General features: G+C 44.7%; 1 protein-coding gene across 1 annotated transcript in view; it reads right to left on the reverse strand.

Annotated features, from left to right (window-relative positions):
* LOC123757528 (uncharacterized) overlaps positions 1 to 25000 on the reverse strand; it is a 236833-nt gene that overhangs the window by 121878 nt on the left and 89955 nt on the right. The window contains exon 2 of the mRNA XM_069329467.1: positions 2117 to 2252. Coding sequence (XP_069185568.1) covers positions 2117 to 2142 — 26 coding nt within the window. The 5' untranslated portion in view covers positions 2143 to 2252. The remainder of the gene's footprint in view (positions 1 to 2116; positions 2253 to 25000) is intronic.

Here is a 25000-nt window from a genome sequence, read left to right on the forward strand (position 1 = left end):
TCGCCCCCCCCCCCCTTTCTGGCTGACCCCCACCTCTCCCACACTTGCTTCTCCGTCCACTACTACTCCCCCTTCCCCTGCCAAGCTTCCCTTATTCCTGCCAAATTCATTTGTAAGCCTAGTTATTTCTCCTTGCCATTCTACCTGCTCTTCCTGATTTCCTCTTGAATATAATCCATAAACTCTTGTTTGAGTCTTTGAACCTCGTTCTGTATCTTATTAAAGATTTTGCTCTTGATCCTGTAGCGAGTAGATTATCCCAATAATATACTCGCTCCAAACGCATTAGCCTAATGAGAGAAGCAAAGCTCTTCTTGGTACTAATTATGGAACTCAAACCTTTCCTAACTTCCACATACTATTCCTGTCAACCTTTGGAGAATGGTGAGGTGTTGTGCGAGCATATAAGCAGCAGAGTGGCGAATAATAACTAGTCTACTTTCAAGTGTGGTTTAGAACAGACACTTGCGAGATACTGTACCGACGCTCAGTGCGCTCAACTCACACCAAAGTATCATCTGCATACTTATATATATATATTTGGTCGAATATACAGATTATCTTAGTGTTTGTGTTTATTGTCACCATACTTTACGTAACAATAGAACCATTACAATCCCCTTGATTAAATCATCTATCCAAACATCCCTCTTCTCTACAAATTTCCCAATCATCTTCTCCACAAACCTATCTTCTTCTTCCATCATAATACTGCTGGACCTAGACGCCCTTCCTGACCTAGTCATTGCTATAATCCAACCTTACCCACAGGGGTTCTAAGTACCTTACCGACCTGCTAACACAATAGGTGAGTGACCCTCCAAGCGTCTTCACATGTGATGTTAGGAGGGTTGCTGCCGGGGGTGAGGTCACGGTCAGAGGTCGGTGAGGTCTCCTCCACACTGCACACTGCCACAGTACTTCATCAACTATTTTCAATTACACTACTTATACTGTTTTTCTTCACTACCTTATGGCTTTGGTCAAAACCCAAAGTTTTTCATTCACTTGTACACACTTTTCCACTTCTAAGTTGGCTGATTACCCCTCCCACTCCACTAGTGAACCAGGAGCTCCCAACCCACGTCCACCCAACACCATGGTCACAACACAAGTCCCGGTCTCTCACCCCCCCCCCTCATCCGCCATTATATATATAATTCTCCGCACCTTCTCCCTCATTCTCTTCCATACTCTACTACCATTTTCTCCTCCCTACCTCTCCCTTTCCGTAACCCACTGTTCTTCCCCTAATCCACCCTTCTTTTCCCTACACAGTTTTGACCCCTGATCCACTGTTCTCGGCCATAGTTCGCTGTCCTCCCTTACTCTGCCACGCCCAATTTGCTGCTGCCTTAACCCCCCCCCCCCTTGTGTCTGGTAAACCCCATACTGGAGGTTCTCTCTCTTAACCTCTAACACCTCTCTTTAGTCTCCTTTGTCTAGTAGTTTTCTCTCCTTCACCTCTACCAGTTCCTCTCTCACTCGGTTCCCTCCATCTCCACTAGTTCTCTGACCCATAGGGAGCCGGTCGGCCGAGCGGACAGCACGCTGGACTTGTGGTCCCGTGTTCGATCCTGGGCGCTGGCGAGAAACAATGGGCAGAGTTTCTTTCACCCTATGCCCCTGTTACCTAGCAGTAAATAGGTACCTGGGTGTTAGTCATCTGTCACGGGCTGCTTCCTGGGGGTGGAGGCCTGGTCGAGGACCGGGCCACGGGGACACTAAAAGCCCCGAAATCATCTCAAGATAACCTCAAGATAACCTGACCCATCTTCCTCCCTCGTCTCTACCGGTTATCTCTTATTCCTCATGCTGTAATGTGTTGACACACGTCTTCCACACGCACCTTACCACTCCATTCGTTCCTCTGTTTCCCTCTTCACCTTCCTGTATCCTCCTATACATCTCCATTTCATGGCATTATATCTGCTGCTCATCTCCCGTGTGTACTCCCCTCCTGCTCATTTCACTTGTGCATCTCTCTTGTTCATACCCATAGTGCATCCTACTTCATATGCAATCGAGTTGTCTGTTGTGGATGGTAGCATGCACTTGCCTGCCTATCCCGTGGGTGGTGGCCCCAGGGTGGAGGTGACGCGTGAGGTGCACGTACCTGCCAGACCACTCCTCTCCGTCCATCTCCCTCTCCAGCTTGATGATGCCGGGGGGCTCGAGGCCCCACCAGCCCTGAGCCAGGCGGCCCACCTCCAGTAGGCACAGCACCACGCCCCGCGCTCCGTTGTGGCACACTGTAGGTCAAGGAGAAACACGTTATTGTCATACTTGTAGTCTGTGTAAGTGGTGCCGCAGGGCGCGCGGAGGAAGACAGTGCCACTCTTGCGAGTAGGACAGGAGGAAGACAGTGCCACTCTTGCGAGTAGGACAGGAGGAAGACAGTGCCACTCTTGCGAGTAGGACAGGAGGAAGACAGTGCCACTCTTGCGAGTAGGACAGGAGGAAGACAGTGCCACTCTTGCGAGTAGGACAGGGAAGTTGTGCCACTCTTGCGAGTAGGACAGGAGGAAGACAGTGCCACTCTTGCGAGTAGGACAGGAGGAAGACAGTGCCACTTGCGAGTAGGACAGGAGGAAGACAGTGCCACTCTTGCGAGTAGGACAGGAGGAAGACAGTGCCACTCTTGTGAGTAGGACAGGAGGAAGACAGTGCCACTCTTGCGAGTAGGACAGGGAAGTTGTGCCACTTGGCACTGACACACTGACAGGGGGAGCAGGTCTAGTACTGTCTCAGTTTAGCTAAGGAAGGAAAGTAAGTCATGACGTGTTGTGGAAATGATATAAACGTAATGTATTTTACACAGTGTAGGAGAGGAGAGTAAAGTACCGTATTTGAGAGTGTTATGTTGTGGCATAGCGAGGCAGGTGTGTGGTTGTGGTGTGCTCTCCTGCACGCTGCTCAGGTGAAGGAAGGTGTACTGAGGGAGGAACAAGGCCGGGTAATGTGTGGTGGGAGACCACCAAGGTGCGGCCAGATTTAGTCTCCGGCACCACACACACACAAAAGTTAAAGCATACTGTAGGGTAAATAAATTTGATAAAGTTATATAGTGGGGTGATCACCTTATGGAAGGGGCCACTGTTGAGCAAGCAGGCAAGGTGTGTAGTAATAATAATACTTTATTTTGGTTAAAAGTACATACATACAAAATGAGTTATAAGCAGAATGTTGGATTTCTAGTTACTATATACTGTGCCTAAAGTCACTAATGTAGGTGTATGTGAGACTAAAGTACTTTCAGGGTATATTGTGAGACAAGGAAGAGGTGTAGTGTGCAGTAGGGTAAGTAGAGGTGTAGTGTGGGATAAAGGTGTGTGTAGAGATGAACTAACACACACACACACACAAGTACACGGGTGTTGCAGGACTGTACACAAGCGGAGTCGTGGGTCGCCAGCGCCGTCCTCCAGCCTCGTTACTTTAGGAAATAATTAGGTGTGAATGTGTCAGAAGAAGAAGACAGCGTTAGGTGGACACGCGACAACTCTGCAAGTAACAACATTGCACGGAATAACACGTCAGTGGCGGACAAAACTATTGCAAAATATAAACTTGTAAAGTTGTGTAGAGTAATGTATGAGTGCAAGTTGACCAGACCACACACTAGAAATTGAAGGGACGACGACGTTTCGACTTGAGAATGGTCCAGGACGGACCGAAACGTCGTCGTCCCTTCAATTTCTAGTGTGTAGTCTGGTCAACATACGTCAGCCACGTTATTGTGACTCATCGCCTGCATATGAGTGCAAGTGTTGTTGAGAGGGCAAGCCTAGGACTGTCGAGGAAGAATATAAGGAAGACAGATCACATCTGGCCATCACACCAACCCACATTCTGATTCTCTCTCCTTACTCCATAGACTTGGTTCAATTATTATCTTTACAATTTGCTTATTAAAGAAAAATATTTCTATATGTCATTACTTTGTTAAATATCTCATCAGTTACGTCTAACAATAATTATATTGTTTACATTTAGTGGTTACAGTCGAAGTTTTCTGACTTGTTTACTGGCTAAGAACTTTCTCCCACACCTGGTTTGAAAGCCTTGGTCTACTTGTTTACCCTAGAAGCAGATCCGCAATAGTTTACATTCAAGTCCCCCAATACTGCTGAGTGTATAGGGGCGGGGAACCTTTGTCTTGGCATCTGCGCGACTTCCTCTTTGCCGACGACGCAGCACTCACTGCCCACTCAGCTGAAGACCTCCAACGGCTCATAACCCGCTTCAGCGAGGCCTCTCAGGCTTTCGGACTCACCATCAGTCTGAAGAAAACACAAGTCATGGGACAAGGAGTGGACTCCCCACCTGACATCGGCATCTCTGATTCCAAACTGGAAGTTGTTCACGACTTCGTGTACCTGGGCTCCACAATCTCTGACTCCCTCTCTCTTGATACGGAGCTAAACAAACGCATCGGTAAGGCATCTACTACCATGTCCAAACTGACAAAGAGAGTGTGGGCCAACAATAGGCTAACTGAGTATACTAAGATTCAGGTTTACAGAGCCTGTGTCCTGAGCACTCTCCTTTATGGCAGTGAGTCTTGGACACTCCGCGCCCGTCAGGAAAGACGGCTGAATGCCTACCACATGCGCTGCCTTCGACACATCTTGGACATCACCTGGCAGGACAAGGTGACAAACAACAACGTCTTGGGGAGAGCAAGAATCACCAGCATGTACACAATGCTGAAACAGAGACGAATGCGCTGGCTCGGGCACGTTGTGCGAATGGGCGACGGCAGGATCCCCAAGGATCTCCTGTATGGAGAGCTGAGGCAGGGAAAGCGTCCAGTAGGCAAGCCCCAGCTACGGTACAAAGACGTATGCAAAAGGGACCTGAAAGCCATGGACGTCGATCTTGCTATATGGGAGACACTGGCTACAGACCGTTCAGCCTGGAGGCAGTCTGTTCAACGAGGTCTCTCCAAGTTCGAGGAGTCACTTGCCAAGGAATCGGAGGCAAAGAGACAGAGAAGGAAAGCCGGTAACCAGGAAGACAGACCAGAATCGGACTTCGTTTGTGCTCGGTGTGGGATGGACTGCCACTCTCGGATTGGCCTCATCAGTCACACCAGACGCTGCACCAGGATTGACAACTAGGGCGCAACTCCATAGTCTCCCGAGACTGAAGGATGCCTACTACTACTATAGGGGCGGAGAGTGAAGGAGCCGAGCTCAGTCCTCCCGCCCAGTCTAAGACCCGGGTAGTCTGGCTTGCGAGACCACAAGACGAACCTGGCGACTGCTCACCCACACCGTGCTTAAACATCAATTTTATTTATTTATTTATTTATTTATTTATTTATTTATTTATTTATTTATTTATTTGCAACAGGCGTGATGCTTTCAATACCAGAAGCAAGATTACACCTCGTCCCCTCCACAGCACGCAGTAAATACCCTCTTGAATCAACTCCCAGTTACCTAATAACGCACTTTATACATAGGAAAATAGAAGCTTGAAAATATTTGAACTGCTTTTTCCGGCCAGTGCTCTCTTTTATAAGCCATTCAAGACAGTCGTGAGTGTGGGAGAACAAATCCACAAGGGCCATGATGAGGGTTCGAGCCTATGCACGGGATGTTCCCAGATGGGAGCCCTCATCACGGCCCTTGGGGATTTGTTTATTTGATATATCACGTTATTGTGATTTGTGTGTGTGTAGTGTAGTGAGTGTTGAGGGCTTGACACCATGACGTACCATCGTCGGGACTACTATGGTAGTAGCCTCGATCACGCTTTGAAGAGCATTTAAACAACCTACATGAGACCAGTACTAGAATACGCAGCACCGGAATGAATTCCGCATCTCATAAAATAGAAACGTTAAAATGTACAAGGGTTTGCAACAAAACTAATATAAGGATGAATGTACTATGCTACAGAGATAGGTTAAGACAATTCAGCCTGTCAACGCCCGAGGTGAGAAGTAGAGGGGATACAATCACTGCATTCAAAATACTGAGAAGAATGGAAAAGGTGGGCAAGAACAGCCTCGTTAAATTGGGAGAAAATTGAACAAGAAGTCATGGGTGGAGGATGGAAACACAAATGGATTGAATTGAACGTAAAGAATTAAGCTGAAGAGTTGGTCAGTCAGAGCAGTGCACTGAAAGAAGTCCTGGAAGCCACTTCCATCCACTACTTAAGACTCCTTACCTTGCGGTTACCTTGCGAGGATTTCGGGGCTCAACGTCTCCGCGGCCCGGTCCTCGACCAGGCCTCTTGGTTGCTGGATTAGTCGACCAAGCTGTTGGACACGGCTGCTCGCAGCCTGACGTAGGAGTCACAGCCTGGTTGATCAGGTATTCTTTGTAGGGGCTTATCAAGTTTTCTCTTGAACACTGTGAGGGGTCGGCCAGTTATGCCCCTTAGTGTAGTGGAAGCGTGTTGAACAGTCTCGGGCCTCTGATGTTGAAAGTTCTCTCTCAGAGTACCTGTTGCACCTCTGCTCTTCAACGGGGGTATTCTGCACATCCTGCCATGTCTCCTGGTCTCATGCGTCATTTCTGTATGCAAGTTTGGGACCAGCCCGTCTAATATTTTCCACGTGTAAATTATTATGTATTACTGCTGGGTGTATAAGGGCGGACAGTGAGGGAGCAGGTGTGTAGGTGAACTAATGTACACACAAGCACACGGGTGTTGCAGGACTGTACACAAGCGGAGTCGTGGGCTGAGAGTTTCCGCTTCAGAAACAAATGGGCATCGTTTCTTTCACCCTGATGTCGCTGTTCACCTAGCAGTAAATAGGTACCTGGGAGTTAGACAGCTGCTACGGGCTGCTTCTTGGGGATGTGTAACAAAAAGGAGGCCTGGCCGAGGACCGGGCCGCCGGGACGCTAAACCCTGAAATCATCTCAAGATAGACGAAGAGAATATAAATTTTGGCATTTTAGTCGGTCCCAATAGTTTAGATGTTTTACTGAGTGGATTCTAGCAGTAAAGGATCTCTGCACGCTCTCCAAGTCACCAATTTCTCCAGCTTTGAAAGGGGCTGTCATTGTGCAGCAGTACTCCACTCTAGAGAGCACTAGCGTCTTGAAAAGTATCATCATCGGTATAGCATCTCTAGTGTGAAAAGTTCTTGTTATCCAACCTGTCATTTTTCTTGCAGTTGTGACGGCTACTTTATTGTGTTCTTAAAAGGTAAGGTCTTCCGACATGAGTGCACCATAATCCTTTACATTGCTTTTTCGTTCAATGTTGTGATTTGACTGCGTTTTGTACTTGGTTTCCGTTTTTATATTTTAATTTTTTCCGTAGCGCATGAGCTGGAACTTATCTTCGTTAAACACCATATTATTTTCTGTAGCCCATTGAAATACCTGATTTACATCTGATTGGAGGTTTGCCGTGTCCTCCTCTATGTTTACTCTCATAAAAATCCTAGTGTCATCTGCAAAGGATGATACAGTACTATAGATTGTGTCCTTGTCTATGTCGACATGAGAATGAGAAAAAGTACTGGAGCCAGCACAGTACCCTGGGGGACTGAGCTCTTCACGGTTGATGGTCCGGGTATTATTATGTTGACTATTACACATTGGGTTCTGTTAGTCAGGAAACTGTAGATCCATCTGCCTATTTTTCCAGAAATTTTTGAGCGCATTTTGTGTGCAATAACACCATGGTCACATATGTCGAAGGATTTAGCGAAATCTGTGTAAATTACATCAGCGTTTTGTTTGTCTTCCATAGCATCTAATGCCATGTCATAGTGGTCCAGCAACTGCGACAGGCAAGAGCGCCCTGTTCTGAAACCATGTTGTCCGGGGTTATGGAGATGCTGTGATTCCATGTATTTTGTGATCTTACTTCTTAGCAACATTTCAAAGATTTTTATGATGTGTGATGTTAGTGCTATCGGTCTGCAATTTTTTGTCCCTGCATTATTTCCTCCTTTATGGAGTGGTGCTATCTCTGCTGTTTTTAGTATATCAGGGATAATGCCAGTAACTAGGCTCTCCAATGAATGTGAAGGGCCTGCGATAATGTTTTTTACTGTTCTTGATGAATATAGAGTTCCAAGAATCAGGGCCTGGTGCATAGGCATACTGTCTATGGCTTCTTCAAAATCCAGTGGGGATAGTGTGACGTCTGATATATGATTTGATGTTGGTATCACATTCATGAAAAATTCATTTGGGTTATCAATCTTAAGTGTGTTTAGTGGCTCGCTGAAAACAGAGTCTTACTGCTTCCTCAGTATTTCGATAATTTCTTTGATGTCATCAGTGAAAGTTCAATTTCCCTTTCGCAGGGGCCCGATACTAGATGTAGTTTTTTTATCTTGATTTTGCACAGGAGAAAAATATTTCAGATTTCTATTTCACTGATGGCCTTTTGCTCTCTTTGTCTCTTCCTGGATTGTGTGTGATTCTTGTAGCTTTAGTTCAATCGTTACTATTTCTCTACCAAGCCGCCTTCCTCGTTCTTGAGATAGGGTGCGACTCTCAAGTTGTTCCGTGATTCGTTTTCTTCCCCCATAGAGGGAACGCCGTTCCCGTTCCCATCAGCATCTCTTCCTCTTTCTTCGTAGGGGTATGCGGTTTGAGCTCGGTGCAACACAGGACTCCAATGTAAGGATATTTATAGCACTAGGTGCGAGTGCCAGTAAACGGATCCTAAATATCCAGATCGTATTTCCCGTAGTCACAGTTAAGCACACGACCCACGACGACACGGTAGTAACTACTCTATAAGCCTACGAGACACGACAACAGGAGCGAACAACGTCAAAGTTACCGTTATAACTGTGTAGATAATTAGTGTTTACTGATATACCAAGAACTGTTATATTCACTACCGTTATGGAAATATATTGCGAGGTAAGGACGGGAGATAGTTGGATATGTTACATTTATCGCTACAAATTAAAGGTACGGTTTATATATATATATATATATATATATATATATATATATATATATATATATATATATATATATATATATATATATATATATATATATTTTTAAGTATACATGTATGTTATCATGCGTGGCTCAGCAAGTTGATGTGTTCCTTTTATGTCAGTTAAAAAGCCAATATTTTAAGAAATTATAATGAACTAAAAAAACAACCTTCGTAATTAGTTAATTAAAACGCCAAAAAATAATTAGTAATAAAATTAAGTCTACAATTTCGTGAGGATAAATACAAGTATAAAATGAGTAGACGAGTATCTTGTGAAACTATCTAAATGACACATTAATGGGTAAATGAATAAATGGGTGAGTAAAACGATAAAATTATTACTTATTAGATAATAATATTAGATCCTGAATGTCGGATACTCGGCTGCTCAAAATAAAAGTTTTCGAGAGACTGATTACACCCAAGTGCATGTGATTGTTTTATTCATGTGATTGTTTTATTCATGTGATTGTTTTATTCATGTGATTGTTTTATTCATGTGATTGTTTTATTCATGTGATTGTTTTATTCAGGTGATTGTTTTATTCATGTGATTGTTTTATTCATGTGATTGTTTTATTCATGTGATTGTTTTATTCATGTGATTGTTTTATTCATGTGATTGTTTTATTCATGTGATTGTTTTATTCATGTGATTGTTTTATTCATGTGATTGTTTTATTCATGTGATTGTTTTATTCATGTGATTGTTTTATTCATGTGATTGTTTTATTCATGCGATTGTTTTATTCATGTGATTACTTTATTCATGTGATTGTTTTATTCATGTGATTACTTTATTCATGTGATTGTTGTGATTACTTTATTCATGTGATTGCTTTATTCATGTGATTGTTGTGATTACTTTATTCATGTGATTGTTGTGATTACTTTATTCATGTGATTGCTTTATTCATGTGATTGCTTTACATGTGTTTACACCCATGTGATTGCTTTATTCCTAATTGATGCAGTAACTCCTGCAAGCAGGTGTCTGCTGTACTGGGCCGCACAGTTAACCTGCGCACAGAATAACTCACAGTAATGTGGCCCAAAACTAATTCTGTGAGAACTTTTCACTCAAGCGGGAGATAAGAGCCAACTGTGAAGGAAAATGTTCTCGATACCAGAGACAACATTCTCCGAGCACAAACTAATTGAAGTTCAGACTAACATCAATGCCCCTAATATGTCCAAAAGGATTAACAAGACTGATGGGCCATTCGGTAATTAGAGTTTTGACTGAAAACAATAAACTTGCAAACATTCGGCATGACACCGTCCTAAGTACTAAGCTAAACAGTATAGACCGGTCACACGGACATCACACATTGCAACACTGCAAATTTTTGAGAGTTATTAGAAGTGAGATCTCCTGTTTTATGGAGAACATTGAACATCACAATCCAGGGCCAGGATTCATAGACCATTGACACAAGCACTTACGAAACTTGTACATCATTCCTTAGTCATTCTAGCTTTGTTTACACTTATTAAATAGTTTATCAATACTTAACAACCCAAGGTTGTTATTGTAATAAAAATTTCGTAGGTCATCGTAGTTCATTAACGAGTTAATACATTTAAACAAAGTCGCCATGATTGAGGAAAGATGTACAGGTTTCGTAAGTGGTTGCATAAATGGTTGATGAATCCTGGCCTTGGTCAACATGGGTTCAAAACGGGAAGATTTGCTTTTCTCAATTACTCAACATTTATGGCAAAAATCACGGAAGCAAGAATACATATTCAGTTTCCCATCCAACACAATGCAGAGTAACAGTCAAACAAAGTCTAGTCCGAGCCAAGTTAAAAGCCCTGTACCCCAGGGCACAGTCCTAGCATCACTGTTTTTCCTCATTCTTTTATCCGAAAAAGACAAAAATTCGAGTCACAGCTTCATGTAATCCTCTACGGACAATACAAACATCAGCCTGAAAATTACTCCTGTAGAAGACATTGAAAAACTGCAAGATGATATCAATATAGTCTTTGAGCAACGGAAAGTAACATGTTTAACAGTGATATTTTCCTGATGCTTAGATAAGGTAAACGTCAACAAATCCACAAGGGCCGTGACGAGGATTCGAACCTGCGTCTGGGAGCATCCCAGACGTTCATTTGATGCATCACGCTGGACACCCTCATAAACATTGTCAAGCAGTATCGTCCCCCGCGATAGCAGCCTGACGATAAAAAATGCGACCTCAGCACACAGTATACATTCACTAAAAATAGAAAATATATAATCTACCTCTTACGGGCTATTCATGCCCGTGCCACCGGCTTAATCTTAATCAGTCAATCAGCAAAATGATAGGATGGATTATGAGAACTTTCAAATCCAGAGATTCCACCACAATGTTTCTATTATTCAAATCATTTGTTCTGCCCCACCTTGAGTACTAGTCGATACTCATTTCACTTTCAAATGAGAAGATATTTCTGAAATAGAGGGAATTCAGAGAACACACACGACACACTCTGAAAAGGAGACTAGAGGAATGGCAAATAATATATGCATGGAAGATACTGGAAGGCCAGGTCCCAAATTTGAACAGTAAAATAGCAACATTCTAAAGCGAACAATGTAGTATGAATGCAGAATAGAGCCAGTGAAGAGTAGAAGTGCTATAGGTACAGTCATAGAACACTGTATGAACATGAGAGGTCCATATGTATTCAGTATCCTCCCAGCAAACATAAATATTGCGAGAACAAAATTCGACGTATTCAAGAGAAAATTAGACACGTTTCTGCAAGAAATGCTGGAGCAACCGGGTTGTAGTGGATATGCGGGCCTGCGGGCCGTTTCAAGCAACAGCCTGTTAGACCAAATTATCACACGTCAAGTCTGGCTCAAGACTAAGCTTGGGGTGTAGAGGATCTCCCTGAATCCTCTCCAGGTATACTTGAGACCAATTGAATAAATGGAATGTGTCGACGTTTCTGCCAATCCAGTTCGGACGTCAGCCCTTCCTCTCATATAATAGGTAGTAGTAGTAGTAGGCATCCATCAGTCTCAGGAGACTATGGAGTTGCGCTCTGATGTCGGCCTGGTCTGGAGTGGCCTCACCAGGGCGCAAAGCCAGGGTAGGTTGATTCGGGGGAGAAGCTGTTACCCAGGCAGCAGGTCCCCCCCCCCCCCTCTCCACTTGGGGATTGGATTATTTACTCGTTATTAGAATAACTTCTTAAAATTTGTTATCGAAATAAATTGAAATACGTGATTTAGGCCAAGATAAATAAGAGACTAAAAAGATCAATCTTTCCTTGTTATTAATGAGAGAAACATTGTGTGAAAAATATATAAAGTTCATAAAGAAGGAATTGTTAAAGCCGAGGTGGTTATGGACAACCCTCTGGGTCATAGGGTTGGAACACGTTACGCAAATGATCACTCCAGTGGGCGGAGTGAGGTGGGCGGCCTTGTCCGCTGTTGACAGTGTATCAGTTGACTGCTAGAGCAAACACCACCACAGCCACACGACTACAGCCAGAGACCTGCACCTTTATGGAATACTGAGTGTCTCACGGCTCACTGTTAATGGCTACCACAGTGAAAGAATAGTTCATGGGGGAGATTTTAAACACTTGGTGAATAGCATTCCGCTAAAAGAAGTTGTAAATTTAAGATTAATCATAGTAATTGGTGAATTAAAGTTCTCCAATTAAACCCCAAGAATATTTTCAGTTCATGGTCCCTAGAGTTGTTACTGAAGGATATTGTGCTCTTAAGTTCTTGATGTGAATTATAGTATTGGGCAGTAATTGTTACGAAAAGCCCAGGAATCTAAGAGTACAGCGAGGAGTGACTATTAACGGTTAAATGGTAATTAATATCTTTTATCTAGGCACAGTACTTTGTCTAAAAGTTAATGAAGAATAATTATATATTGGATGCGAGTTAAAGGTAAGAGTTGTGTAACCAAGGTAGCTGTGATAGTGTTTGCAGACATTTAATATAATTATCCGCTAACTGGTGGTAATTTGCGAAAAAGATAACTAAAATTAAATGGAAATCATCATTGGACTATTCTTATAATCCAACCACTGGTGTGCTGGGCCCTACCTACCATTTGTTTTTTTTTTTCAGGGATATTCCTGCGCGGGCCCTAAGCCTGTGGCTGGCCCACTGTGTGTTGCTTGTTTCTGTTTTACTTGGGCGTAGTATGAGTATTTATGACTCGTATGGTCGCTTCAGTAAGATTTTGTCCCATGTGTTTAACAACTTCTTCTGCTCTGTTGAATCTAAGTTGAAATCTTAATATGTTTGTAACTGTGCACTGTGTTAGATAATGATCCAGGGGTCTGTTGTGGTTGTAACTGTGCACTGTGTTAGATAATGTTCCAGGGGTCTGTTGTGATTGTAACTGTGCACTGTGTTAGATAATGTTCGAGGGATCTGTCTGACATTTCTCCACAGTGCTCATTTGGGTACTGACCCAGTATCAGGGCACTGTCCAACTCTGAGGGTACTGTTCCATCATTACACACAAGGTACACAAGCAACGGGATGCTCTGTTTCCGTCGTTATGTATACCTTCCCTGCTGTCGTTAGATACGAATTTCATAATTTTGCTTAAAAATAAAGCGCTGAACAGACTTGAGGCAGCGATACAGATGGTGAGGCTGGGAGCACTGGCTTGTCGTGCTCGAGACAACAAAGCCATGGTGCCCGCACCCCAATTTGCTGCACTGAATCCCTACTCCGTGTGTCGTTATTATAGCAAAGCTCTGCGACGTGACACGGACACAGGGGGGGGGGCGTAGCCAGAGCGACGTCATATTGTACCACAACCCGTGTTTACGTCTATAACTTGGACGTACGTTATTAACGTACACGGACAGTCGCAGACATACTGTTGATGTTTGGGGGGCAAGTTATAGTTGCAATGTTGACATTCAATCAGTAAGCCACAGTCTTGTTTAAGCTTTGTCACTGCAGATCAAGTGTTTTCAAAGTTTTGGAGACACAATGGTAAATGGATATGTAGATTTAAATATTGTTTTATGGTTTGAAATTTGTTTAAAAATCCATTGCAAGCATTTTTTAAACTTAAAAGCATAACAAATATATATATTGATCATAGCCCAAGAAAAAGAATGTATTTGATTTAAAACAATTATTATATATGCGGTTTTATTGTGTTGCGGAAGGAGTGCCACGTTTAAACTTGAGCAACACTGTGTCGTGCCTCACCAGTACACAGTAAGTGCCAACCTCGGCAGACTAACATTACTGTAATCGGATGTGTGTGTGTACTTACCTAGTTGTGCTTGCGGGGATTGAGCTCTGGCTCTTTGGTCCCGCCTCTCAACTGTCAATCAACTGGTTCAACTGTCAATCAGCTGGTTCAACTGTTAACTAGTGTGTGTGTAATTACCTAAGTGTAATTACAGGATGAGTGCTAAGCTCTTGGTGTCCCGTCTTCCCAGTACTCTGTCATTTGACACTGAAACTACTTACTTTTTTTTTCCTCCGCCACCTTCTCACTTGTTACAACCGTCTACCACTCTGTTTGTAAAATAAAACTTTCAAATATTTTTTCGGCACCTTTGTTTCCTGAGCTTGAATCTGTGTCCTCTTGTTCGTGAAGGTGCTGGTTTCATGAATTCTTCTTTATCAGTTTGGTCGATTCCAGTTAGTATTTTGTAAGTGGTGATCAAATCACCTCTTTTTCTTCTATCATCTAGGTTTGGCATATTTAACGCCTCTAGCCTCTCTTCGTAACTCTTGTTTTTCAGTTCCGGAAGCCATTTTGTTGCATGCCGTTGCATCTTTTCCAGTTTATGTACTTCTTGAGATTTGGGCGCCATACAAATGCTGCATATTCCAATCTTGGTTTCACAAAAGTCGTGAACAGTTTCTTTAGTATTTCACCATCCATATAAGGAAGTCTGAAGTTGGAAAGCGACGCTTATGCTCCTCTCACAATGTTCTTTATGTGTGTTCCTCTGACGAAAATTTACTATCCAAACCCACGCTTGATTTCTCTCATCGTTCTTTAATTGTGTGTGTGAGCATGCGTGCATACATGCTCATGTTGCCCTGCTTGTTGGGAGTGAGCTTCTTGTAGCTTTTTAAAAAGACGATGAAAATAAGGATATTCATATTAAATCCTAGGTGTCCAAAAAGTTTGAACTTTTGACAAAGTTCCTCATGGAAGTTCCTCATAGCTATTTATCCAATCGTCTTAATACATAAGTGGAACTTAGTGGAACTAAGTGGAACATCGGACCTGACTTTCAATCGACTGGGTCCATTCTGAATGTCCTTTCGGTCCATTCGGAATGTCATATCCTCATATTTGTATAGTTAAAAGCAAATAATATATACAATAAAAGTAATTTGTAGACCAAATGCTGAACCAAACACATCTTGGGACACACTAACATTTTGTCAAATATTTACACCTACACCCACTTTATATACAGCTATATTTCCATAAACATGAAATATGTACGACACATTATGTACAAGAAATGAAATATGTAAACCATGGCACCTAAACTGACAATTAATACAAGGATAAAATTGTATCAATGACAAAATATAGAGTGCATGATATACAATAGAATACATGAAGCAATACATTAACACATACAATTCTTGATACAGAAAACCCAAGTGCGACTCATAATACATGTACAGAAGGCGCCTGGAGCCTCCCTTGAGTCACAGAAACCCCAGTTGTACTGTCTACATATGTTTACATGTACTCTCCAATTGGAAGGCGTACAGTAACATGATCATCTCACTGGGCAGCACTGGATATGTACAAATCATATATTATCGACAGGTACACATGGCACAACCCTGAGGGTGTTAAATATCAAGCAACAATACTGTGTAATTGAAGTTAACACTACAAATGTGACATAAAAAACCAGGTGAGGTGGTTTCCTTCCACCTCTCCCCCACACACACATATGTAATTAATATATATAATCCCTTACCACATTAAACAATTTGCAGTATCATCTATTGATACTGGTGATGGCTCAAAAGGGCCACCACTTACGAGCTATTCATGCCTGTGCCACCTTTTGGGTGGCTTCATCTTCATCTTAACACATTCACAAGGGAGACATCTCCCGTCATGCAGGGTGCATTCGCACCTCCACAGATCTCCAGTATCAGCTCTTGATACTGGTAATGGCTTAAAAGGGCCACCACTTACGGGCTATTCATGCCCGTGCCACCTTTTGGGTGGCTTAATCTTCATCAATCAATCATTAAACAATTAGTACGCGACACCACAGTCTGGCCTATAGGTCCAGATCATTCCCCCCCCCCCCCCGCCATGGAAAATCAACATATCTTGAGGTAATCTCGAGATGATTTCGGGGCTTACCGTCCCCGCGGCCCGGTCCTCGACCAGGCTTCCTTTTTGTTACACATCCCCCAGGAAGCAGCCCGTAGTAGCTGTCTAACTCCCAGGTACCTATTTACTGCTAGGTAACAGAGGGCACCAGGGTGAAAGAAACTCAACCCATTTGCTTCCGCCTCCACGGAGGATCGAACCCGGAACCTTGCGACTACGAATCCGAAGCGCTGTCCACTCAACTGTCAGACCCCCTATATATTGATCTATATTGCAATACCACAGTGTGTGTAAAACAAAAATAGCCGAAGGAACCGTAGCATACTGTTGTAATTTAGTGTAGAGTCGAAAGCTGGAGTCACAAGACTGAGCATAAAAACTCGATTAATAAAGTCGACCCAACCATAGACGGGGAACATGGAACACGAAGTAACAAACACACATTGGTGATGAAATATTATACCAGCTGATGCCTGTCCGTGAACCACCTCTGCATCTCCACCCGGAGCCCCAAGTGCAACCACTGCAAGGTGTACCTCGACCGACCAGCCAGATAACTTAATAACTGTTATACACAGCCGTCACCAAACTGCCAATCCATAAACAATATATATATATATATATATATATATATATATATATATATATATATATGTCGTACCTAGTAGCCAAAACGCACTTCTCAGCCTACTATACAAGGCCCGATTTGCCTAATAAGCCAAGTTTTCCTGAATTAATATATTTTCTCTAATTTTTTTCTTATGAAATGATAAAGCTACCCATTTCATAATGTATGAGGTCAACTTTTTTTTATTGGAGTTAAAATTAACGTAGATATATGACCGAACCTAACCAACCCTACCTAACCTAACCTAACCTGTCTTTATAGGTTAGGTTCGGTTAGGTAGCCGAAAAAGTTAGGTTAGGTTAGGTAGGTTAGGTAGTCGAAAAAACATTTATTCATGAAAACTTGTCTTATTAGGCAAATCGGGCCTTGCATAGTAGGCTGAGAAGTGCGTTCTGGCTACTAGGTACGACATATATATATATATATATACTCTACGATCAGTACCATCTTTGTGTTTCTCTGCCTCATATTACCCCCGTGAATAATTGAATCTAATTATGCCAATTAGGCCAAAAAAGGAAACTAGGGGGTTTTCATTACCCCCCCCCCTTGCTTGTTCACGTGCATGCCATGGTTACAGTGTTTTTTTTTATATAAACAAAATTAAATACAATAAAAGGGACGACAAAGCACCTATCAGAACAGAACAATAAAAATACAACTACAAAACAAAACTACAACAAAACAAGGAAAATAACATGAAACACAAGCAGTACACAGCAGCAAATACAGGAAAAAGCAAAACATCGTGTAACAGAAGAACACATTCGGGAACACTTAACACACAAACAAAATAAACAGCATTACAAGGAACACAGGTACAAACAACACGTTCAGGCCACATGGAAAGCAGAAAAAGTGGACAGAATGATAACACTAAACAAAGTACCAAAAAAAAATTACAAACATAAACAATGTACACAGAAACATTACAGCCGACAACGACAATACATAAGTAAAGGCACCGAAACAGCAGAGCCAAAAGTCCCACAGAACACCGGACACAACACAGAGTAACCCACAACATAAGTATAAGCATTCAAACAAGCACACAAGAAAACAGTACAAGGTAACACACCAAACAAAATAATCAAACGAGCACAGGAAGACTAACAAGTCCTGGCAACAGTACAAAAATAATCATAAGCACATATACAAGGAAAACAGCACAGGAAACAAGCAAACAGCACACCACAAACACAAAAACACACACATGGACCCGACTACCACACATGGCGGACAGGTATACAAACAAACACCAGACACCCAGGCCACAACAATAGCGAGACACACACACACACGATAAAAGAAATATTGTAACGAAGGTACAAACACATAACGTAAGCAAAAACAAAGGCACCGAATCACCCAAACAAGACAAGGAGTACATTAATCATTGAACCCATACTTCTGAACATACGCATTACACTTCGCCCAATCGGCCGGGGTCGCAGTCGTGGCATAAGGACGAACCATCATCCCATCCCACAAGGGGTCTAGCGGCTCGAGGACCTCCCGGACAGGAGCCCGCGGCAAGGGGAAGGGCTGCACAGGGCCCACCACGGGACCCGGCGTCACTGCGACAACCCCCCCCCCCCCCACCCCCACCCCCCGTACAGTGTCAAGCTGCACGACGTCCTTTTTCAACACGATTACCAAATTTCTACCAGCACCATCACTACACCAGGAGCAACAACCCTCCATTCCGGGGAACCTGTACACGGGGGCGCAGAGGAAGACAGCGGAGCAGGTATAGACCCCTGCCCCAGCGGCTGACACCACTTGGACCTCCGCCTCCACCACCACTGCACCAACACCGGGCACCCCAGGGACTCCAGACCCCCACCTGCCTCCCCATCAGATGTCGTGGAACTTTCAAAGTTACCAAAATCCTCCCAAGCGGCACCCCGTGTCGGTGACGAGCCAGGAGACATCTTCGAGAGCTCGGTCGCCGGACACAGATCTTCAGAGCTAACCACATCCACCATATTGGACGCACCAGAAGCACGGGAAGGCCGCGCACGGTCACACAGCACTTTATCACGAAGCATCGCGGCTGCAGCAATCACCGGGCCAAACACAACTGCCCCACCCCTCCCCTCTAGCCGCCACCAAGACACCAGGCATCACATGCTGCTCCACCACGCTAAGCATCACAACAACGCGATCAAAAGCCGAAGGCACCGGCCTCGGCACCGGCCTCGGCACCGTCGCAGTAACCGGCGGCACACCCACAGCAGCCGGTGGAGGCGCAACCACACACACCACTGGCTCGGCACCTCCAACTTCACAAGGGGGAACCGCACACACAGCCGACAACACTGGCTCACCGTCCACCACACGGGCTATCCCACCGGGCGCCACGCCATCAGCACCCTACGCAGGCTGGGTATCCACAGCCACACCATTATCACCTCTAAAGGGGAAAAGTCTTCCTCGAGAAAGAGATTGACCTGGTCCACACTGCTCGCACGGCAACCCGCAGCCTGGCGCCCTGATAGTCCACACTGGAAGCACGTACGAGGCTGCTTAGCCTAATAAATCCTGTTATAGAAGCTCATTAGACGAACAGAGGATTGAATGTCAGCCTTCAGCCGCATGGTCAGCATCCGGATCCCATTCTGCACGCCCTTCAGCCTGCCGGATGAAATGACGTTCATCCTGACAGACAACACTCAACCGAACTGCCCAAAATAGCGCCAGAACAGCACCTCGGAAAATTCGAATGGGGGCTCCGTAAACGCTGATATACCGTCCGAAACAACCACAGAACCCGAAGGGGCGGGCGGGTGAAAAGTGCGCCCATCATAGCACTTGATAAAGGACCTGTTGATCTCCTGCAAAATCAGTTTAACAACCGCACGGTGACTGGAAATCAGCTGCACACCACAGATGGCCTCCACGGCAACTTTCAACACATCAAACAAGGTTACATCCACGAGCGGGTAGTCCACATTTCCGGTAAATTCAAGGTCAAATGTCATGGAACGCTGCACCTGGGGAAGAGGCACCCCCATCACACAGGTATATGCGGTCTCGAGCCCCCACGAACTACACCACTAACGACCGCACACCAAACTGGGTCAACAAAGACTGGAGAGCGCAGCCAACCTCTACCCTCTCTGGCGGTCAAACCCTTTCTCCTCCAGTGGTGGTGGTAGTCATGTACCAGGTTGGGTTCTGGGAGCTGTTCTACTTCACAACTCAGCTCTTCTGACTTTGGAGAGCTTGGTCCAACAGGTTGTTGCTTGGAGCAGGGTTCCGGCGATATTTCTTATACTTGTTGGGAGGATGTTGAACAACCATGGATCCCTGATGTTAATACAGTGTTCTCTGGTTGTCCCTATGGTACACTTGCTCTTCACTGATTCTATACTGCATTTCCTTGTACGTTTCATAGTTCTACTCGACATTTTATAGTAGACGTAGTTGTACTTATAGAAAGTTACTGCAGTAATAGAATAATGCTGTTGAAGAGTCGCCATCAAGGGATCAGCATATTTACATGCAAAAGTTTTTACTAATTAACCCACTGTGTCCTGGCACATCAACCTCCAGGCATCCAACAGCGTCCTGGATCATCAGCCTCCAGGCATCCAACAGCGTCCTGGATCATCAACCTCCAGGCATCCAGCAGCGTCCTGGATCATCAACCTCCAGGCATCCAGCAGCGTCCTGGATCATCAACCTCCAGGCATCCAGCAGCGTCCTGGATCATCAACCTCCAGGCATCCAACAGCGTCCTGGATCATCAACCTCCAGGCATCCAACAGCGTCCTGGATCATCAGCCTCCAGGGTGATGTGTCTGGGAGACAAACACGTGTGGTTGAGGAGAGAGCACTCGTGTTCAGCCTGGTTGACCGTCCTCTACACGTCCAAGGTGGAACAGCTTGGAGGGAGATTCCATAATAGAGTGTTCACGTTTTGACTGAAAAAAGACACTGTTTTGGCACCGTTCCAAGAAATGAGTGTATACAACTCTTGCTGAACTTCAGTGAGAGTGTTGCAGTCCATCTTAGTCATGGAGCATAACTGATCCAGTGTCAAATGTTTGAAGGTGTCGAGCCCTTCACATGTTTACAAGATGGATGCCGAAAGACTCTCCACTGATGCTTACCTTGGAGATCATGGTTATTGAGGTCATGGTCGTTCTCGACGCACATTCGAGAATTCCAGGTTCGAATCCTGGGCGGGACAGAAATTGTTGGACACATTTCCTTTCACCAAATGACGCTGTTCACCTAGCAGTGAGTAGGTACTCAGGAGTTAGCTTGTTGAGGGGGATGCATCCTGGGAGAGGTCAGTAATTCGGCTTTGGGAGGATGGGGAGCCTCAGTTAAAGCCAAAATGTGTATGAATACACTCTGGCTTCCTGTCCCTCAAGACAATGAATGAATTAATTACAGACATCTTGTCTGCAGCACTTGCTATCTCCCAGCTGTTGAATTAAACATTTTGAAGCACATGAGGACACTTACCAAGGTCGCATGCTCCTTGCTCTCGTACGCAAAAATGGAGTTGGCTGACAGGCTTTGCCTCTTGGGTTAGGCATCTCTGATGAGCGTGGTCCCCTGCTTTCAGCACAGATGACAGACACCATCAGCTAGCAACTCCATCCAAATGGAAACAGTTTGCCCAGCCAAGATTCAAGGTAGAGTGTTCACAAGTGTTCGTTGTCGGCAAGCACTGAATACAACCCAAGAGCAACAGCAGCTAATGACTCGCCCCCTGGCACTGCTTCTCCCTGCTCCAGCATCTTCTCTGGCGAAGGGTTTAATCTGAGCAGTGTCTTCGTAGGAAGATGTTTAGAGGCAAGGGGCAAGAATACCGTTAGCTACTTGCCTTACACTGATGTGACCCCCGGCACCAGTAGCAACTCGTGTCTCCAACCCTGTGTGGTGTCGCTGAGTATAGATGACACTGATTCTTGATGTGGAGTAAATGACCTTTACAGTTTCCAGCTTTGCAATCTCGCCTCCCTTGAATGGGAATACGAGGATCGAACAATATTCCAATCTCCATCCTATCATTTTCCCGAGTAGGATATAAAACTCGTATATATTTATTTTATGTCAAGATATGAACTGCACAAAGTCTTTCGCACTCTCCTGAGTGCATTATCAAGGTCTGAGTATATGGTTTGGACGAGACTTGCATCCCAACGACCAATACGGCACCAGCCCAGGAGCCTCACCTTAACTGTTCTTGACCCGCCTGCTCCGTGTACCATAATATAAAAACATACAATAAAACCTCCACACATGTATTTATGTTAATTATATCTGTATTAAGACATCACCATTACAAATTTTCCTGGATGTTATGTTTGCTTTACTGTGGTGGCTAAACGTTAGATCTTCTGGTATTATTGTTCCTTGGTCCTTGACATGGTACAACATCTGTTGGGAGCTCCGACTGTGTCTTGTATCCTGTATTAGTTTAAGGTTTTCGCTTGTCTCATGCCGAAGTAACTAGAATTTTCCATCGCTGAACGCCATGTTATTTTCCGGTGTCCATCTGAGTGTAATTTTTCTGCAAATTTTCCTGAGGCACTTATCATAATTATTTTGCTGTCGTCTCGCTCTCTCTCGCTTCTTCCTCTGTCTCTCTCTCTCTCTCTCTCTCTCTCTCTCTCTCTCTCTCTCTCTCTCTCTCTCTCTCTCTCTCTCTCTCTCTCTCTCTCTCTCTCTCTCTCTCTCTCTCCTCTTTTCTCTCTCCTCTTTTCTCTCTCTCTCCTCTTCCTATTCTCTCTCCCCCCTCTCTTCCCTTTCTCCCCTTTTCTTCTCTTTCTTCTCCCCTCTCTCTTCACTGAGGCACATATGATTATTTTGCTGTCTGTGGCTTGTTATACAAATAATCGCCAACAGAACCTAAGCACCTAACCTAACCAGTGCCTAAATATTTACAATATACTAATGTGGAATATTATTAATTTATATTTGAGAAAATTCCTGTTTTGAATGAAGAGCATGCTAAAATTGATGAATGTGTCTTTGGGGTCGACCGCCCGGATGGAATGGACTTGAGTCGAGGACGGGTTGCACCAGCGCTGGTCCAGCTATGCCTTGAGTGTCCCATGATCGGACACTCGGTAGGCGTGGTAAAGAACACTGTTGATTATCTGAATCTTTGGCCAGTAATCACCTTCCATCAGCACCTGGGTGCTTTGTTGTTCAGTTTGATTCATAATTCATAAGTTCAAGTGTATTGCATAGCATTTTGTTGTTCCGTCATTGACATTTTGGCTGTTAACATTTCAGTGCACATTGTGAACGCCATGCACAGTTTGTTGCACCCTGTGTATGCTATAAATATTTCAGTTTTATGCTATCCAGTGTGCCTTTTTATTATTAATAAAACATTGAACACAACCAATAGTTTTTTCTAATGTTGAAGTGAATAATTCACCCCCCCCCCCAAGTAGACCACTTACTTCTTACGCCCTCGCCCCCTTCCCCAACCCATGTAGTTACCTTCCAGTGGCTGAGTAATTTGATCCCTAAACCACCAGGGGCCGGATTTACGAAGCAGTTACGCAACCACTTACGTACCTGTTACATCTTTTCTCAATCTTTGGCGGCTTTGTTTATAATTATTAAACAGTGAACTCCGAAGCACCAGGAGGCTGTTTATAACAATAACAACAGTTGATTGGGAAGTTTTCATGCTTGTAAAATGTTTAATAAATGTAACCAACGCCGTCAAAGATTGAGGAAAGATGTACACGTTCGTAAGTACTTGAATAACTGCTTGGTAAATCTGGCCCTAGAAATCACAATATGTCGCCCAACCTGCGCCCCGTGTTCATGCTCGTGTCATACTATGAACGAGCGGTATGCTGTGCTATATTACTATATATCAAAGCATACTTTATATATATATATATATATATATATATATACCTCGTATGCGAACTGAATATGTTGTTGGTGTGTGTACATGGTGAAGGTGGCGGGGGTCAGCGGCGCTAGGCAAGGTTGGAAGGGTAATTGTTGTTGATTATTTCTTACAACATGTTGTGTTGTGTGTGTGTGTGGGGGGGGGGGGGGGTGTTATGGTGTACTGGGACACCGAGTATTATTGTGGTCCACACTAACGTGAGCAACACACCAACACCACCACAGTGTATATGAGCCACTTGCACCTCTCTTCCCTCTACTACACCCTCTCCCTGTCTCCCCTCTCACTCACCCACAACACCCTCTCCCTGTCTCCCCTCTCACTCACCCACTACACCCTCTCCCTGTCTCCCCTCTCACTCACCCACTACACCCTCTCCCTGTCTCCCCTCTCACTCACCCACTACACCCTCTCCCTGTCTCCTCTCACCCACTACACCCTCTCCCTGTCTCCCCTCTCACTCACCCACTACACCCTCTCCCTGTCTCCTCTCACCCACTACACCCTCTCCCTGTCTCCCCTCTCACTCACCCACTACACCCTCTCCCTGTCTCCTCTCACCCACTACACCCTCTCCCTGTCTCCTCTCACCCACTACACCCTCTCCCTGTCTCCTCCTCTCACCCACTACACCCTCTCCCTGTCTCCTCCTCTCACCCACTACACCCTCTCCCTGTCTCCTCCTCTCACCCACTACACCCTCTCCCTGTCTCCTCTCACCCACTACACCCTCTCCCTCCCTCCCCTCTCACGCACTACACCCTCTCCCTGCCTCCCCTCTCACCCACTACACCCTCTCCCTGCCTCCCCTCTCACCCACTACACCCTCTCCCTGCCTCCCCTCCCACCCACTACACCCTCTCCCTGCCTCCCCTCTCACCCACTACACCCTCTCCCTGCCTCCCCTCTCACCCACTACACCCTCTCCCTGCCTCCCCTCCCACCCACTACACCCTCTCCCTGCCTCTCCCTGTCTCCCCTCTCACCCACTACACCCTCTCCCTGTCTCCTCTCACCCACTCTACCCTCTCCCTGCCTCCCCTCTCACCCACTACACCCTCTCCCTGCCTCCCCTCTCACCCACTACACCCTCTCCCTGTCTCCCCTCTCACCCACAACACCCTCTCCTACCGGTTCTTCACATGTGTTTCACCATATATGGATGTCTATAGATGAAAACTGTGTAGCATTCATATATAT

The sequence above is a fragment of the Procambarus clarkii genome, chromosome 22, assembly GCF_040958095.1.
Source record: "Procambarus clarkii isolate CNS0578487 chromosome 22, FALCON_Pclarkii_2.0, whole genome shotgun sequence".
Classification (NCBI taxonomy): Eukaryota; Metazoa; Arthropoda; class Malacostraca; order Decapoda; family Cambaridae; genus Procambarus; species Procambarus clarkii.